The 16353-nt window shown below is 39.6% G+C and overlaps 1 protein-coding gene across 1 annotated transcript in view; it reads right to left on the reverse strand.

Annotated features, from left to right (window-relative positions):
* GREB1L (GREB1 like retinoic acid receptor coactivator) overlaps positions 1–16353 on the reverse strand; it is a 244611-nt gene that overhangs the window by 34294 nt on the left and 193964 nt on the right. Inside the window, exon 17 of the mRNA XM_043444069.1 lies at positions 936–1116. Within this exon, the coding sequence (XP_043300004.1) occupies positions 936–1116 (181 nt within the window). The remainder of the gene's footprint in view (positions 1–935; positions 1117–16353) is intronic.

The following is a 16353-nucleotide window of genomic DNA, read 5'->3' on the forward strand; positions in this document are numbered from 1 at the left end:
TTTCCTTCTTTGCAAATCTAACAAGTTATGCAAGATCTTACACCTGCACAGGGCTCTAGACCAGATTATGGAGTACCAAGCACATTCTAGCTTCTGAACAAGTGCTTTTGTGATTCTAACATCTCCATCACAGATCAAAAAACAAAATCCAGATGCCTAACCTCAGTGTGTCCTGAGGATATAAAGTCTGTGAGCGCTTGAGGATGCTAAAATTTCCCTCTCCTGACCTGGTTTGGACAAACCATGATATGTAATATGTGACAGCTATTTTCCCTTAAAAAAAACTTTTTGCTTTTTTCAATCCATAGCAACAAAGATACCCCCTACCAGATAAGTACTGTGATTTGATCTGACTCCTTCACACCACACCTACTACTCTTTCATTTAAAATGCCCATAAAGAGAATGCTCTCTTGTTTAAACTGGTAAATTGTGGAAGATTCTGAAAATGCTCTCAGATCATTGAAGTGGCATCTCTACTGCTGTTAAAGGGGAGAGGGAAGAGAGAAAGATAAGGAGGAGGAGAAATAGCAGGGGAGGAAGGAAAAGAGGACCCGGAAAAGGAGGGAAGGAGAAGAACCAAGGAGGAAGGAGGTGACAGGAAAGCACGTGGACCTTCTGGGAGGTCGCTCCCCACCTCCTCCTTGCTGTCACGCTTTCCCAGGAGCAGCCAAGTCCCAAGATGCTCTTATGATGGAATTTTAACAGGAACTTGAAATTTTGAATTTGAAAATCCACCCACGGTATAGTTAACATCAACATTAAAGCAGTAAGAAATATTGGGAGAGCAGGGGAAGGGCGGGAATGAGTCACCCGTGAGACGATGCCGAACGGTGGGGTCTCTGGGCTTTCAAATTACCACCTTTGCAATCATTTATTATATAACCATTACTGTTGGAGAAGAAATATTGTATTTGCTCACTCTGAAGCAATCACCTCGTTAGTTCCACATGGGAGTTGTCATGAACTAGCACAAACAGCGTGTACGGGTTCTGTTTCACCCTTCTCATAAAAACTTCAAACTTGGTTTGTATCTCATTGTCTAGACGAACAACATATTTCTCTGCTCTCTGATAGGCTGTCCCATTTTCCTCCAGACCCAAGTCTACAAGGACACCTGCCAAGAAGAAAACAGAGATTATCTTTTTTACGTACATATCTATGAGATAAACTTAAGTTTAGTGTCAATGGATTTACTGAGTACTAACCTAAAATAGGAAAAGGAGTATGTCAAGGCTGTATATTGTCACCCTGCTTATTTAACTTATATGCAGAGTACATCATGAGAAACGCTGGGCTGGAAGAAGCACAAGCTGGAATCAAGATTGCTGGGAGAAATATCAATAACCTCAGATATGCATATGACACCACCCTTATCGCAGAAAGTGAAGAGGAACTAAAAAGCCTCTTGATGAAAGTGAAAGAGGAGAGTGAAAAAGTTGGCTTACAGCTCAACATTCAGAAAACTAAGATCATGGCATCTGGTCCTATCACTTCATGGGAAATAGATGGGAAAACAGTGGAAACAGTGGCTGACTTTATTTTTTGGGCTCCAAAATCACTGCAGATGGTGACTGCAGCCATGAAATTAAAAGACGCTTACTCCTTGGAAGGAAAGTTATGACCAACCTAGACAGCATATTAAAAAGCAGAGACATTAATTACTTTGCCAACAAAGGTCCATCTAGTCAAGGCTATGGTTTTTCCAGTGGTCATGTATGGATGTGAGAGCTGGACTGTGAAGAAAGCTGAGTGCCAAAAAATTGATGCTTTTGAACTGTGGTGTTGGAGAAGACTCTTGAGAGTCCCTTGGACTGCAAGGAGATCCAACCAGTCCATCCTAAAGGAGATCAGTCCTGGGTGTTCATTGGAAGGACTGATGCTGAAGCTGAAACTCCAATACTTTGGCCACCTCATGTGAAGAGTTGACTCATTGGAAGAGACCCGGATGCTGGGAGGGATTGGGGGCAGGAGGAGAAGGGGACAACAGAGGATGAGATGGCTGGATGGCATCACCGACTCGATGGACATGAGTTTGAGTAAACTCCGGGAGTTGGTGATGGACAGGGAGGCCTGGCATGCTACGATTCATGGGGTCGCAAGGAGTCGGACACGACTGAGCAACTGAACTGAACTGAACTGAACTGAACCATATATAGAGAGATTTACAGAGTAGATAGCTTTCCTTTTCCATATTGCCCACCACCATTTTGAGGAGGAAATATCAGCTTTCCTTTTGTTTAGAATACCACACTTGACCTCCCATACCAAGTACAGATGACACCAGGGACCAATCCAATACATTAAGGAGACGCTTGAATAATGAGACCTCTGTCCAATCAAATTCTATTTATATGTGAAGTGCTCTGCTAAAGGCTACTAAAGGCCACTGGGGGGAAAAATGAAGCTTTGGGCTACAGCTCTTGGCAAAATTGATATAACAGTGCAAGTTTTCCTTACCCCAAATTTAACAACATAACACATATAAGAGAAAAGGAAAAGAAAATGTAATGTCCAAAGATACCACAGGCAGATCACAAGATTCTTTAAGGTGGTATTTTACTCATTTTATACAGTGAAAATGTTGCACAGTATACAAAGTATGGGAAGACCTCAATGAATGTGGGATTGTGTACCAAATCAAAAGAATGAACTGAATTACTCAAGAAAACTATATTCTCAAAATGTTAGAAACTGTACAACTTTAATACTGTACCATTATCTCTGCCTATAGTAAAGTTATTTCTATATACAAACATCTAAAATAGGTCTAGGTGCATGAAGCTGTTGTAATTAAAACAACAAATCCTCCTTTAAAATGAATAGACAAAGTGGCAATTATGTGAGGTGAAGGATGTGTTTACTAACCTTACCATGGTGAACGTTTCACAATATATACATGCATTAAAACATCACATTGTATACCTTAAACTTACACAATATGTTTATTATGGCTCAGTACAGCTGGGAAAAACACTCCCCCCAAACAAGGGTGCACAGCACTCCGTTGCCCACCCCCAGACACACAGCCCTCTGACAGGAGGATCTTGTGACTCAAGCCTATGACCCTCTGAGGAGGAACCAGAAGACTGATTTGGGGTTAGATATGTCACATTTGCGGGTTAGATATGATCTTCCAAGGATATTCATTTAACATTCAATATCAGCCACATCCATCAGTCCCAACTATGTGGAAAAAAATTTTAAATTAAGAAAGATAAACAAGTGAAATGAAGAGACATTAACAAATTATGTTGACTTAGTTTCATCATTTTTTTTCATATAAAACCAGCTCAATTAACAACTACACGTACTTAGCATCTAGATGCCATAATATTAACAGCTCTAAATGGTATAAAGGAAAGTAAGAAAAATGTTTTACAATATAAAACACTCACTATACTGGAAAAGAACAGAATGGTAATTTTGCTTTCAAAATTGTTTCATTAGTCAAAGATCTTGAAACTTTTTTCTAACTTTTTTCTTTACTCAGAGATTGTTTTCAGTTTCCACCCAAATGTAGTCAAACACTGTTGTGAATATTTCCAAAAGCCATCAATCAGATATTTAATTTGGCAGGTAGCCTGATTTCTTGGAAAGTGAACTGCTTATAAAGTGTATTTACCATTCAGTAGAGGTTTATTCAACATCTATTATGTATCAGGTACTACATCAACTACTGTGCTAGGCTTGTGCATACACAGGAGGGCAGGACAAAGATCTTAATCTCATGGATCTTATGATGGAGAAGACGGATATTTTGGACAAGTGTCATGATGAGAGACAAAGCCCTTTGAAGGGAGAAGCTGAGCAGAGGCACAGAGAAAGGACCTACTTAATCTCTGGGGGCTTCTGTTTCCTTTTTGTAAAAATGGGGAGAGTAGAGCCAGTTGAAAATTAGCCTGTATTTCCTAAGTTTACTCTTAGGAAACAAGCAGTGCAAGTTAAAAATCTCTAAATATGAAAATGTGATAAATAATTCACAAAAAAGAAAAATATATTTTTGTGGATAATTGAGTTGATCACATTTCAAAACAAATGAAATGAAGACCAATTGTATATGGACTTTTTCACATCAGGTCCATACACGCCCTTAACGGAAAGGTAAAGTTGCACGAATCTCCGAGGTCGTTCTGTTAGATATAACATGGTGTGTTAGTCTACATAGCCAGCTGGCTCTGCAGCGGTGTGTCTGGGTGGAAGGAGGCACATCAGATGTACTTGATTGTTTTAGCTCTAACTGGACATTTTTAGTAGATCATCCTTACCTTTAAATTTTGTTTTAGACTTGCTTTTAGTTTTAAGTTTTGTTTCTTTCATGGTTATGAAAGTGATGGATACTCATCTTGGGAAAACTGGAAAGTGTAGAGATATATTAAAAAAGAAGAAAAAAATCATCCATGATTCTTTAACTCAAAATAAGAACTGCAAACGTTTTTGTGCATTTCTTCCTGTTTTTTTAAAATGGATATTCTTCTACCTAGCTCATGTTTTGTAATTATATATCCTGACCTTTTCCACCTATAACTGCAAAGTGAGAAATAAAACCATTCACAACCAGTCTAATGATACAGTATTTATCCTTTCATAGAACCTGGTGGTCTTACACCATGTATATTAAAATATAAACAATATTATTTAATATTCCAGTTTAATTCCTTTCTCCCTTCATAGCTTCTCCTTAGTAAAGGAGAACAAAAATGTAAAACAAAAATGGGTATGGTCTCTTCCTTCAGAGGGTCTCTTTCAAGAGGTGTTAATGGCACCATTACAAGCATTTTGTTTCAACTCAATAAAAACATCTTGTGCATCTACTATATTTAGAAATAAATGGAACAATCAATTACTTCAAAAACAAAAGAGAAAGAAACAAGACTCATTCTTTACTAATAATATATCTTGGTAGAAAACACAAAATCATCCACAGATAAATCAATTAATAAGAATTTAGTTAAGTTGATGGATTCAAAATCAATTTATAAAAATTAGTTGGATTTCTATATACCAAAACAAACAGGAAATGTGTTTTAAAAAAAACCATTTTCAATGATGTAAAAAAATACTGTCTAGGAATAAATCTTATAAAAGATATATAAGAACTTTGTGGAGAAAATGAAACTATTAATGACATTAAATAAAACTTAAATAGAGCTATATCATAAAATATAGTTAAAATTATTTTTTAAATGTATATGGCAGAGCAAAGAACCAAGGATAGTCAAGACAGCTCTGAAGTAGAAGAGGTGGGAGAGATTTATCTACCCAGAGACCAAGAATTATCAGCTGTATTAACAAGACAGTGGTTTTGGCATGGGGCAAACCCTGAAAACAAACCCCCATGCATGTAAAAGCCTGATTTACGATAAAGCTTGCAGTGTACATCAGTGGTAAAGAATGGGCTCTTTAATAACCAGCACTGAAGAAAAAAGAATATTGGCTCTTACCTTACCTGATATAAAAAGAAAAGAAATTCAGGTGGATTAAATGTGAAAGACAAAACTCTAAAACTTTTATGAGACAATGAAGGAGAATAACTGTGTGACCTCATAGAGAATTTCTTAAACACAAAAGGCCAAAGGATAGATAAACTTAAGATTCATTTAAGTTTATTCATCAAAGATGTTATAAACAAAAATACAAGCCTTCCAAATCTGTAACTAGTATTACTAAAAAGGATTAGTATTTAGAAAACAGAAATTGCTCCTATAAATCCAAGAAGGGCGAAAGAACTTGAGAAGAAATCCAAATGGCCAATAAACATCTGAAAAGATGTTCAATGTCATTAATAAAAAGGGAAATACAAATAAAAAGCATATAAAATGGAAGCTTATAAAATTAATACAATTTTTTAAAAAACAAGATAATTATAAGGAAGAAGTAGATGAAAGACAGACTTATGTATGTTAGCATTTCTGCAAAACAAATTCAAGAAGGATAAACCAGAAACTAAAGAGATTGGTTACCAGTAGGAGAGTGGGTGGGAAAGTGGTGTAAAGAAGTGAGAATGAGAACCAGTAAGTATGAGGAGGGAAAGGACGCTTCTCTGAATGTACCACCTTGTATAGCTTTGGCTCTTAGAACCACAGAACAAAGTTAATCAAGGATGGAGTGGGGGATGGGAGAAGGGCGTCAGAAGGGAGGAGAGGCAGGCAATGTGGAATCCAAATGGCAACAAATGAAACCCATCATCACCATCCTGAAAAGGTGAGCATGAAAAGAGCAAGCCTAAGTAAAACAAATCAGTGTGGGTTGGCAATTGCATAACTTCTAGGAAAAAAAAATCAAAGAAGTGAATATGTACATTGTAGATAATAAGAACTAGGTTCCCCTGTCAGAGAAAGAAGTCACAAATAAAGACACAAGAAGGACTAAAAGGAACCTTGCTTCACTCTGTATGACAGACCCCAGGTCCATCCACACCTCTACAAATGAGCCAGTTTTGTGCCTCTTTATGACTGTGTAATATTCCATTGTATATGGGAGGGAGATCCAAGAAGGAGAGGGGATATATATATATAGATATATATATATGTATGTATGTATATATATATAGCTGATTCACTTCTTTGTACGGCTGAAACTAATACAACATTGTAAAGCAATTATACTCCAATAAAAATATAAAAAGCATCTTGCAGTGTTCATATGGAATTGGCAAGATCAGTATATAGATAGATAAATTAAGAGGTATCTGAGTCTATACATAGGGCTTCCAGGTGGCGCTAGTGGTAAAGGATCTGCCTGCCAATGCGGAAGACCCAAGAGATGAGGGTTTGCTCTCTGGGTGGGGAAGATCCTCTGGAGAAGGAAATGGCACCCCACTCCAGCATTCTAGCCTAGAAAATTTCACAGACAGAGGAGCCTGGGGGCTATATATATGCCTAGGTTAATACACATATATATATTTTTTCTACCTCTGTGTGCTGAGCAATTAACAATAAATACAGTTTCAGTTTCTCTTCATTTTACTTGTTATCCTCTCTGTTTTTGCTTATAGCACTCTTAGTGGGTGTGAAGCAGTATTCATTGTGGTTTTGATGTTCATTTCTCCAACTGCCTAACGGTGTTGAGCATCTTTCCATGTGCTCATTGGTCATATGGATATCTTCTTTGGATATTTGCCCATTCAGATCCTTTACCCATATCTTAATTAGGCTATTTGTCTTTTCATTACTGAGTTATAATAGGTCTTTAAAGAGTATAAGTCCCTATCACAAATATGATTTGCAAATAATTTCTCCTATTTTGTGGGTTCTCTTTTCATTTTCTTGATGGTATCCTTTGAAGCACAAATATGGTTAATTTTTTTTTTAATTATGTACTTATTTAGGCTGTACCAGGTCTTAGTTGCAGTACTCGAGATTTTCTATCTTGGTTGCTGCATATGGGATCTTTTCTTTTGTTGTAGTTGTTGCACCCTGTGGGAACTTTAGTTGCAACATGAGAACTTAATTGTGGCATGAAGGATCTAGTTCCTTGACCAGGGATCGAACCCAGGCCGCTGCACTGGGAATGCAGAATCTTAGCCACCGGACCACCAGAGAGGTCCCCAAATGTTTTTAATTTTGATGGTGAAAGTGACAATTGCTCAGTCATGTCCAACTGTTTGCAAGTCCATGGACTATACAGTCCATGGAATTCTCCAGGCCAGAATACTGGAGTGGGTAGTCATTCCCTTCTCCAAGGGATCTTCACAACCCAGGGATCTAACCGTGTCCAGTCTATCTGTTTGTTGTTGTTGGTTGTGGCGGTGGTGATGGTGCTCTTGGAATCTTATCTGAGAAATCAGTGTTTGATCCAAAGTGATGAAGATTTACACCCACATGTTCTTCTAAGAATTTTATTGTTTTAGGCCTTATATTTAGGTCTTTGATCTGTTTTATTGCTTTTTGTTTGTGAGGTAAAGGTCCAACTTCATTCTTTTGCATATGGATATCCAGTTGCCCCAGCACTATTTGTCAAAAAGATCACTTTCCCCATTGAATGGTCTTGGCCACCTGGTAAAGATTCAGTTGACCATAAATAGGAAGATTTCTTTTTGGACTCTCTCCACTCTACCCATTGACTTATATGTCTATCTTTATGCCAGTACCACAATGTCTAAACACTATAGCTTTGGATTAAGTTTTAACATGGGGCAGTCAGTCTTCCAACTTTGTTCTTCTTTTTAAATATTGTTTTGGGTATTCTGGGTCCTTTGAATTTCCACATGAAATTTAGAATCAGCTGGTTAATTTATGCAAAAAAGTCAGCTGGCATTTTGATAGGGAATGCATTGAAGAGGGAAGAGCTAAGATGGCAGAGGAATAGGACGGGGAGACCACTTTCTCCCCCACAAATTCAGGGAATACATTGAATCTGGAGATCAATTTGGGGAATAATGTCATTCTTAAAAATATTAATGAGACTTCCCTGGTGACAGAGTGGACAGGAATCATCTGCCAGTGTGGGAGATATGGGTTCAATACCTGGTGGTCTGGAAAGATTCCACATGCCGCAGAGCATCTAAAACCCATGTGCCACAACTACTGAGCCAGCGGGCCTAGAGCCTGTGCTGTGAAACAAGAGAAGCCACAGAAATGAGAAGTCCATGTACCACGCGAAGATGAGCCCTTGCTCACCGTAACTAGAGAAAGCCCTCATGGCAACAAAGACCCCATGCAGCCAAAAATAAATAAACAAGTAAGAAAATATTAATGTCTTCCAATTCATGAACATACAATGTCTTCCCACTTATTTAGGTCTTTTAAAATTTCTTTCAACAACATTTTCTAGTTTTCAGAGTATAAGTTTCATACTTCTTTCATCAAATATACTCCTAAGTGTTTTATTCTTTTTGATGCTATGATAAATGGAATTCTTTTTAAATGTCAGTTTTGGATTTCTTGTGATGTTTCTGTGACTTTTTTTATAGTATTTTAAAATTTAAAAAAAACTTAAAAAGAAGCACAACCATATAAAATATTTGCAACTGACACACTGCTTGTGGGAATGTAAAATATAACCAACCACCTTGGGAAAAAATGTAGCATTATTTTAGTAAGGTTGATAAGCGTACACAATCTATGCCCCAACAATTCTACTCCAAGAAACTGTTGTACTTGTGTACCAGCACTGCTTGAAATAAAAATAGAAACAACTTAAATGTCCATCAGTAGTAGAAATGAATTTTTTTAATGTGTATTATATTCATATAATGGACTACTAAAAAGCAGTAAAATTAGTAAATTACAGCTACACACAACAACAGGATTAATCTCAGAAACATATGTTGAGTATAAAAAGGAAATTACAGACAAATGCACTTAGAGAAAGATTTAAATTATACAAAATTAAACAATATACTATTTAGGAGTTTTGTACAGTGGCAAAACTATAAATGAAACAAGGGAATAATAAAGACAAAACTCAGCATAATGGTTACTTTCAAAGAAGATGAATGTTAGCATGGAGAAGGGAACAAGAGTAACACATTTTGATGGGAACATGGTGTGTTCCGTATATTATGATTTTTAGTATCTCTTACAAAATTTATAAATTTGATATGTTCAATATTTAAAATTTCTTAAAAGGGGGAAAATAAATATATACCTCTGTTTTAGAAATTTTAAAAGACATTAATAGCCATACAAAATCTATTTGATGACTATATCATCAAAGTACTGTAACTATTCCATCACTTTCTACTTTGACTACTATAGAAAAGTTGAAAGACTAGTGCAAGAAATACCTATCTACTCTTCAATGAGTATCACCAATTGTTAATATTTTGCTATATTTGCTTTTTCTCTTCATTTTTATCCATTGTTGTTATTCTTGCTGAAAAATTTGGAAGTTAAGTAACCTGTAATATTCAACCCTATATACCTCAATGTGTACTTCTGAAGAGCAATGGCACTCTCCTACATAACTGAAATATCATTATCATGTCCAAAGAACTGAACTAACATTGATATAATACTCTCTAGTACACAGCTTAGATTTGTATTTTTTTTAATGAATTTTAATTGTAGTATAGTCATGGTATCCAGTCCCATCACTTCATGGCAAATAGATGGGGAAATAGTGGCAGACTTTATTTTTGGGGGCTCCAAAATCACTGCAGATGGTAACTGCAGCCATGAAATTAAAAGATGCTTATCCTTGGAAGGAAAGTTATGACCAACCTAGACAGCATATTAAAAAGCAGAGACATTATTTTGTCAACAAAGGTCTGTCTAGTCATGCTATGGTTTTTCCAGTAGTCATGTATGGATGTGAAAGTTGGACTATAAAGAAAGCTGAGTGCCAAAGTATTGATACTTTTGAACTGTGGTGTTGGAGAAGACTCTTGAGAGTCCCTGGGACTGCAAGGATATCCAAACAGTCCATCCTAAAGGAAATCATTCCTGAATATTCATCGGAAGGACTGATGTTGAAGCTGAAACTTCAATACTTTGGCCACCTGCTGGGAAGGGCTGACTCATTTGAAAAGACCCTGATGCTGGGAAAGATTGAAGGCGGGAGGAGAAGGGGATGACAGAGGATGAGATGGTTGGATGGCATCACTGACACAATGGAGATGAGTTTGGGTAAACTCTGGGAGTTGGTGACGGACAAGGAGGCCTGGTGTGCTGCAGTCCATGGGGTCACAAAGAGTCGGACACGACTGATCGATTGAACTGAACTGAACTGAACTGATTTACAATGTTGTGGTAGTTTAGGCATACAGCACAGTGAATCAGTTACACATACACATATATCCACTCTTTTTAAGATTCTATTTCCATATAGGTCATCATAGAGTACTGAATAGAGTTCCCTGTGCTATACAGTAGGCTTGTATAAGTTATCTATTTTGGATATAGTAGTGTATATGAGTTTCATTAATTGTCCCAGAGCTGTGTTTTTTTTATTTTTAGGTCTAAGATCCAATCAAGAATTAAGCATTGTACTTGGTTGTCCAGTCTATTTATTCTGTATAATTAAAAGAGCCCCCTGTTTCGTTTTGTTTTTTCTTTTTGCTCTTTTAAAAAACGCAGGTTAGGTGTTTTGTAGAATGTCACACACTCTGGATTTTCCTGAGAGTGTTCTTAGATGATTAGATTCAGTTAAACATGTTTGGAAATTATACTTCATGGGTGATGTCATGTACTTCCCTTTGTTCATAATGTCAATCTGTCCCATAACGGGAGACGCAAAGTTTGATTGCATGGACTCTATGCAATCCTATGGACTGTAGCTCACCAGGTTCTTCTGTCTCTGGGACTCTCCAGGCAAGAATACTGGAATGGGTTGTCACGCCCTCCTCCAGGGGATCTTCCTGACCCAGGGATTGAACCCACATCTCTTATGTCTCCTGCATTGGCAGGCATGTTCTTTACCACTAGCGTCACCTGGATAGCCAGAACTGGAGGTTTACTTAGGGTTAACAGAGGCTTGTTCTGTCTCTGAGATAGTGGGGCAGCTTAAGACTGATGGGATCAGCTCCAGGAGGGAAGGAAATGGAAGGTAGCAATGAGAGAAAAGAATCAATAGTGAGGGGAAGGCAGCATCCAGAGCCAGGTGGGAGCATCAGACTTCAACAGAGGAGGGCAGCTCTTCACTGATCGGGAAGGGAGGGGAGAGACGGGTGTGTATGCAGTTAGGTTGCCAGATTTAGAAGGAAGTTTTTAATTTAAAGTGGTGAGGGAGGGGAGAAGCAAGCAGCATGGCCATTTGCTAAGAGAAGGAGGAGGTCAGGGGTGTGAATGAAACGGAGTCTGCGACAGCCAGTCACTGCGGAGGGCAGGAGCGAGAGCCAGCTAAGGAACCAGAGAGAATTTATGAGACATCAATCAGGCAGGCTGATTTCTAGCCCCACACTGTGTGTTGCAGAGGCGGCTGTGGTCTGATGTTGGAGACCTTGGAATTTACAGTTCCAGGATCCATAGGGCCTGGGATGTGACTAGCAGCAGGTGACCAAGCAGGCGTAAAGGTGATGGTGGTTCAGATGAGAGCGTAAGAAGAGAAACTAGGAGCTGATGAGGCAGAGACTGTGAGCCAGCCATAGTGTATAGCATCGGCTATACACTAGAGGTGGGCACTGGGCGGCTACTGCTCAGTTGGAAACTGACTGCACAGATGCTGACTTTGGGTACTTGTTCAGTTATACCTGTATGAAGGAGTCTTGGTATTTTTCCACTTCATCTCAGGACAGAGTGGTTTCCTTGTATTTTTTCCCTGGATCTCACTCCCTGCTGCCTTTGTCACTGCCTTTTTTTCTGGCTTATGTTTCAGGTGATGACAAGGAGATCTAAGGTTGATGATATCAAGAAAGTACCTTTTAGAAAGTGAAAATGCCTTCTCTATCTCTCTCTACCTCTCTCCTAATCTCTACCACTGTCTTAAAGCTTCCTTAAGTTCTTTTGGTTGGAATGACCTTTCTACATATCAGCAGATGACACTGTCTCTCTGGTTCTTTTCTGATCCGGCATGTACTGAGCTGTCAAATTTATGTCATTCCCCTGCACATGATGAAATTTCCCTGATTGGATGCTGCCAGACCTGATCTCGGTTGCTGGGGGCTCCCACCAATACCATTCTAAAACCAGGGAAGAACACTTCCCTGTTGGCACAGTTGATAAGACTCCACCTGCTAAGGCAGGGGACACAGGTTCCACCCCTAGTCTGAGAAGATTCCACACGCCAAGGAGCAACAAAGCCCATGTGCCACAACCACTGAAGCCCTTGCTCTGCAACAAGAGAGTAGCCCCCCACTCTTTGCAACTAGAGAAAGCCCGAGTTCAAAGCAGCAAAGACCCAGTACAGCCAAAATAAATGAATAAGTAAATATCCCAAGGACTATTTAAAAAAAAAAAAAAAAGCAGGGAGAAGGAAAATATGGACAGTCACCAACCCTTCCTGTTTTCATCCTATCCACGTTGAGTTGAAAGTGGCTTACAGCTTGATAACCTAATTCTCATTTATAGAATTTGGAACTTTTTGAATTAGGAGAATCATACTACAGTAACAGCCTATTTTTAAAAAGACACTAAAACAGAAGTACCTCCTATAGTCTAGAAATCCCTTAGGCTGCTTCTCCATGGATTGCTGCAGCACTTACAAGTCCTTTTAGGGCAAGCATAATCCCCCTGAGGAGGACATGGCAACCCATTCCAGAATTCTTGCCTGGATGATTCCCATGGACAGAGGAGCCTGGTGGGCTACAGCCCACAGGGTCGCAAAGAGTTGGACACGACTAAAGCAGCTTGGCACAGCACACACAAAAACGATTAACCCATTCCATCTTTTTTTCACCTTCCAATTCTTTCCTTTTCTTTCCCTCCCTGCCTCCCTTCCTCAATTAGAAAGTGACTTGAGGTATCCGTGGGTCACCTCAGTGCTGAGTCGGCAGCAGCGTGACGGTTTCTATTTCCACCTTTTTCTTTCAGCCACACAAGGGCTGCCAAGGAAGTGGCCTTTCTGCAAGTCCTGGCTGCTTCTCCCTGCCCGGTGCTTTTCCTGGCAGGTGGGCCCCAGAAACACTTCCTTTAGGGAAAGGCAAATGGAACCAGAGAGCGAAGCACTTGGACACTGGCGCTCCCTCTGCCCATCTCGCCCCTTCCTCTCCCCAGCACCACCCTGCCCTTCAAGCAGTAGCTGAGCCCCTCCTGGTGCCAGGCCCAGGAGAGGCAGAAAGGAGGCAATGGTCACACAGAGATGAGAAAACAGTCCTTGTCCCCAAAGCACTGCCCCCAGACCTTACACAAATGATGCTCTCCTTGATTCACAGCGTAAAATACGAGGAAACTGAGTCAGATGACTTCTTGAGACTCCTTTCTGTTTTCATAGCAATGACTTTCAAGAATTGTTTTAGTGGAGAATCTCTGCTCTGGACAATCTCTTTACACCCTAACATGCTTCAGGTCCTTTGCATTCTGTCAACTGTTATGAATCCCAAGAATATGAAGGTATCCAAATAAAAAAGTGAATAAATTGTGGTGTCGTTATGATACAGAATATCATATACATTCAGTAAAAATGATGCTTACAGGGGACTTCCCCAGTGGCCCAATGGTTAAGAATCCACCATGCAATGCGGGGGATGCAGGTCTGATCCCTGATCAGGAAACTAGGATCCCAGGAGCCCTCACACTATCCTCAGGTAAAAGTCTGTGCTCTGCCAGGAAAGATCCCCAGTGCTGCAACTAAGACCTAATGCAGCCAAAATAAATATTTTAAAAAACAAAAAACAAAATAAGAATGATACTTACAAAAGCTTAATGACATGGAAAAATGGGCCAACTATAATATCTGACACAGGCAGAGAAGAGAGCCTAGAACATTAGGTATTAAGTCATTGAAAGTGATTATCCTTGAGTGGCAGGATAATAAGTGTTTAAAACTTCCTACTTTTATTTTTCCAAGTTAAATAACTTTTTTCTATAATAAAAATGAGTACAGTTACTTAAAAGTATCTAGAAGTGATTGTTGCTGCACCAAGTATTTTCAGTATACATGCCAAGGCCAGATATGAATACTTTAAAAAATATGCTTTGCCTTGAATTTTCTGAATCTGTCTATAGCACTGATTTTCTTTTAAGTCTAAGCTACTGTAACTAGTCAAATTCCAGCACCTTTCAGAGGAATGATAATCTCAAAATACTCACTTTGGAAGAATCCAAGGGCATTGAGAAGGGGAAAGGAAGGGCCAATGAAATTTCTCTAGCTGTCAAATGTGCAGGGTTTTATTTAAGGTCTTACGCTGATAAGCTCAGTTGGTAAAGAATCCGCCTGCAAGGAAGGAGACCCCGGTTCGATTCCTAGGTCAGGAAGATCCACTAGAGAAAGGATAGGCTACCAACTGAGTATTCTAGGGCTTCCCTTATGGCTCAGCTGGTAAAGAATCCTCCTGCAATGCAGGAGACCTGGGTTTGATCCCTGGGTTGGGAAGATCCCCTGAAGAAGGGAAAGGCTACCCACTTCAGTAATCTGGCCTGGAGAACTCCATGGACTGTATAGTCCATGGGATCTTAAAGAGTCGGACACGACTGAGCGACTTTCACTCACTGATTAAGAAAGGTGAAAGCACAGGTCATCAAGAGGTTATTTAAGGAAAAGGCTCGGGGTGGGGGAGTCCGACCGCTGGCCACAGATGACTTCACCTCCTGAAACAGGTGCTCAGATACCCTGGCTGGCGTATGACTGAGCTATTGGATAACAAACTCGGCAAGGCCACAAATGCCACTTGGTACAAGGAAAACACCTATAAGAGAAGGTGCTCCCTCCATGGTAAAGAAGTGGAAAATCCACAAGAAGTAACCAAAATCTGGTTAATGCTTGGTGCAATGAAAGCCCCTCTGCTTCCCTCAGTAGAAGTGGGCAGAGAGAAAAATGCAGAATGGTCAGTAGTGGAGGATGCCTAGAACTCGCTCCTGCCTTTGGAAGAGCTGAGAGAGAAGGCATCTGACCATTTCTGGCCAATTCACTTACAAGTCAGTATTTCCAACTGACTGTGGTGTAACTTGTCAATCAAAATTTTAGAGCCTAAAGCGAAGATTGCACTATTAATCGGCTGCTTGGGTCTCCAGAAGCCATGGACAGACCTTCCATGTCTCAGGCACAGCCACTAAGAGATGTTAAAGAGGGAAAAGGCTATGGTTAGCTGGCTCATCTAGCCCATGGGACTAGCAACGAGAGATTTCATGGAGAGCTGTGCTCATCAAAGGGTGCTTCTCTGACGAGCCGTCTGGTCTCCCCTGGGAGCTTGCTGGAAGCCAACCCAGTCCTGCTGAAGGGAATGTGCTTTTCTTTTTTAATGATTTTTTTTTTTTATGAGGACCATTTTTTAAAGTCTTCATTGAATTTGTTACAATATTGCTTCTGTTTTATGTGTTGGGTTTTTGGCCATAGGGCATGTAGGATCTTAGCTCCCGGCCGACCAGGGATAGAACGCACACCCCTTGCACTGGAGGGCAAACTCCTAATCACTGGACCACCAGGGAAGTCCCAGGAATGTGTGTTTTATTAATAACAAGGCCCCCAGGTGCTCTGCATGTAAAGTTTAAGGTGTAGTAAATGACAGGTGCAGAACATCTATAAACTGTATTTCAAGCTCTTCTGAATTTTCCTGCTTCCCACCTGTTTCCAAATATATAGAAAATAAATTTTTTTTATACTGTGGCAAAAAGATTTATCCTCCACTTAAAAATCTCTGTGAGTGTGTTTGTGTGTGTTTGCCCTCAGCTAAGGTACTCAGAAGCAACTTGACATTTATAATTTCCTTTTCAAACCTAGTTAACAAAAGCAGGCATTTTCCAGCAGTCTCAATTTTCCAAATTCCTTATTGCTTCTTGTAATTCTAACCAAATGTGATGTTTGAGAGGGATGTTAT

Source organism: Cervus canadensis, chromosome 23, assembly GCF_019320065.1.
Source record: "Cervus canadensis isolate Bull #8, Minnesota chromosome 23, ASM1932006v1, whole genome shotgun sequence".
Classification (NCBI taxonomy): Eukaryota; Metazoa; Chordata; class Mammalia; order Artiodactyla; family Cervidae; genus Cervus; species Cervus canadensis.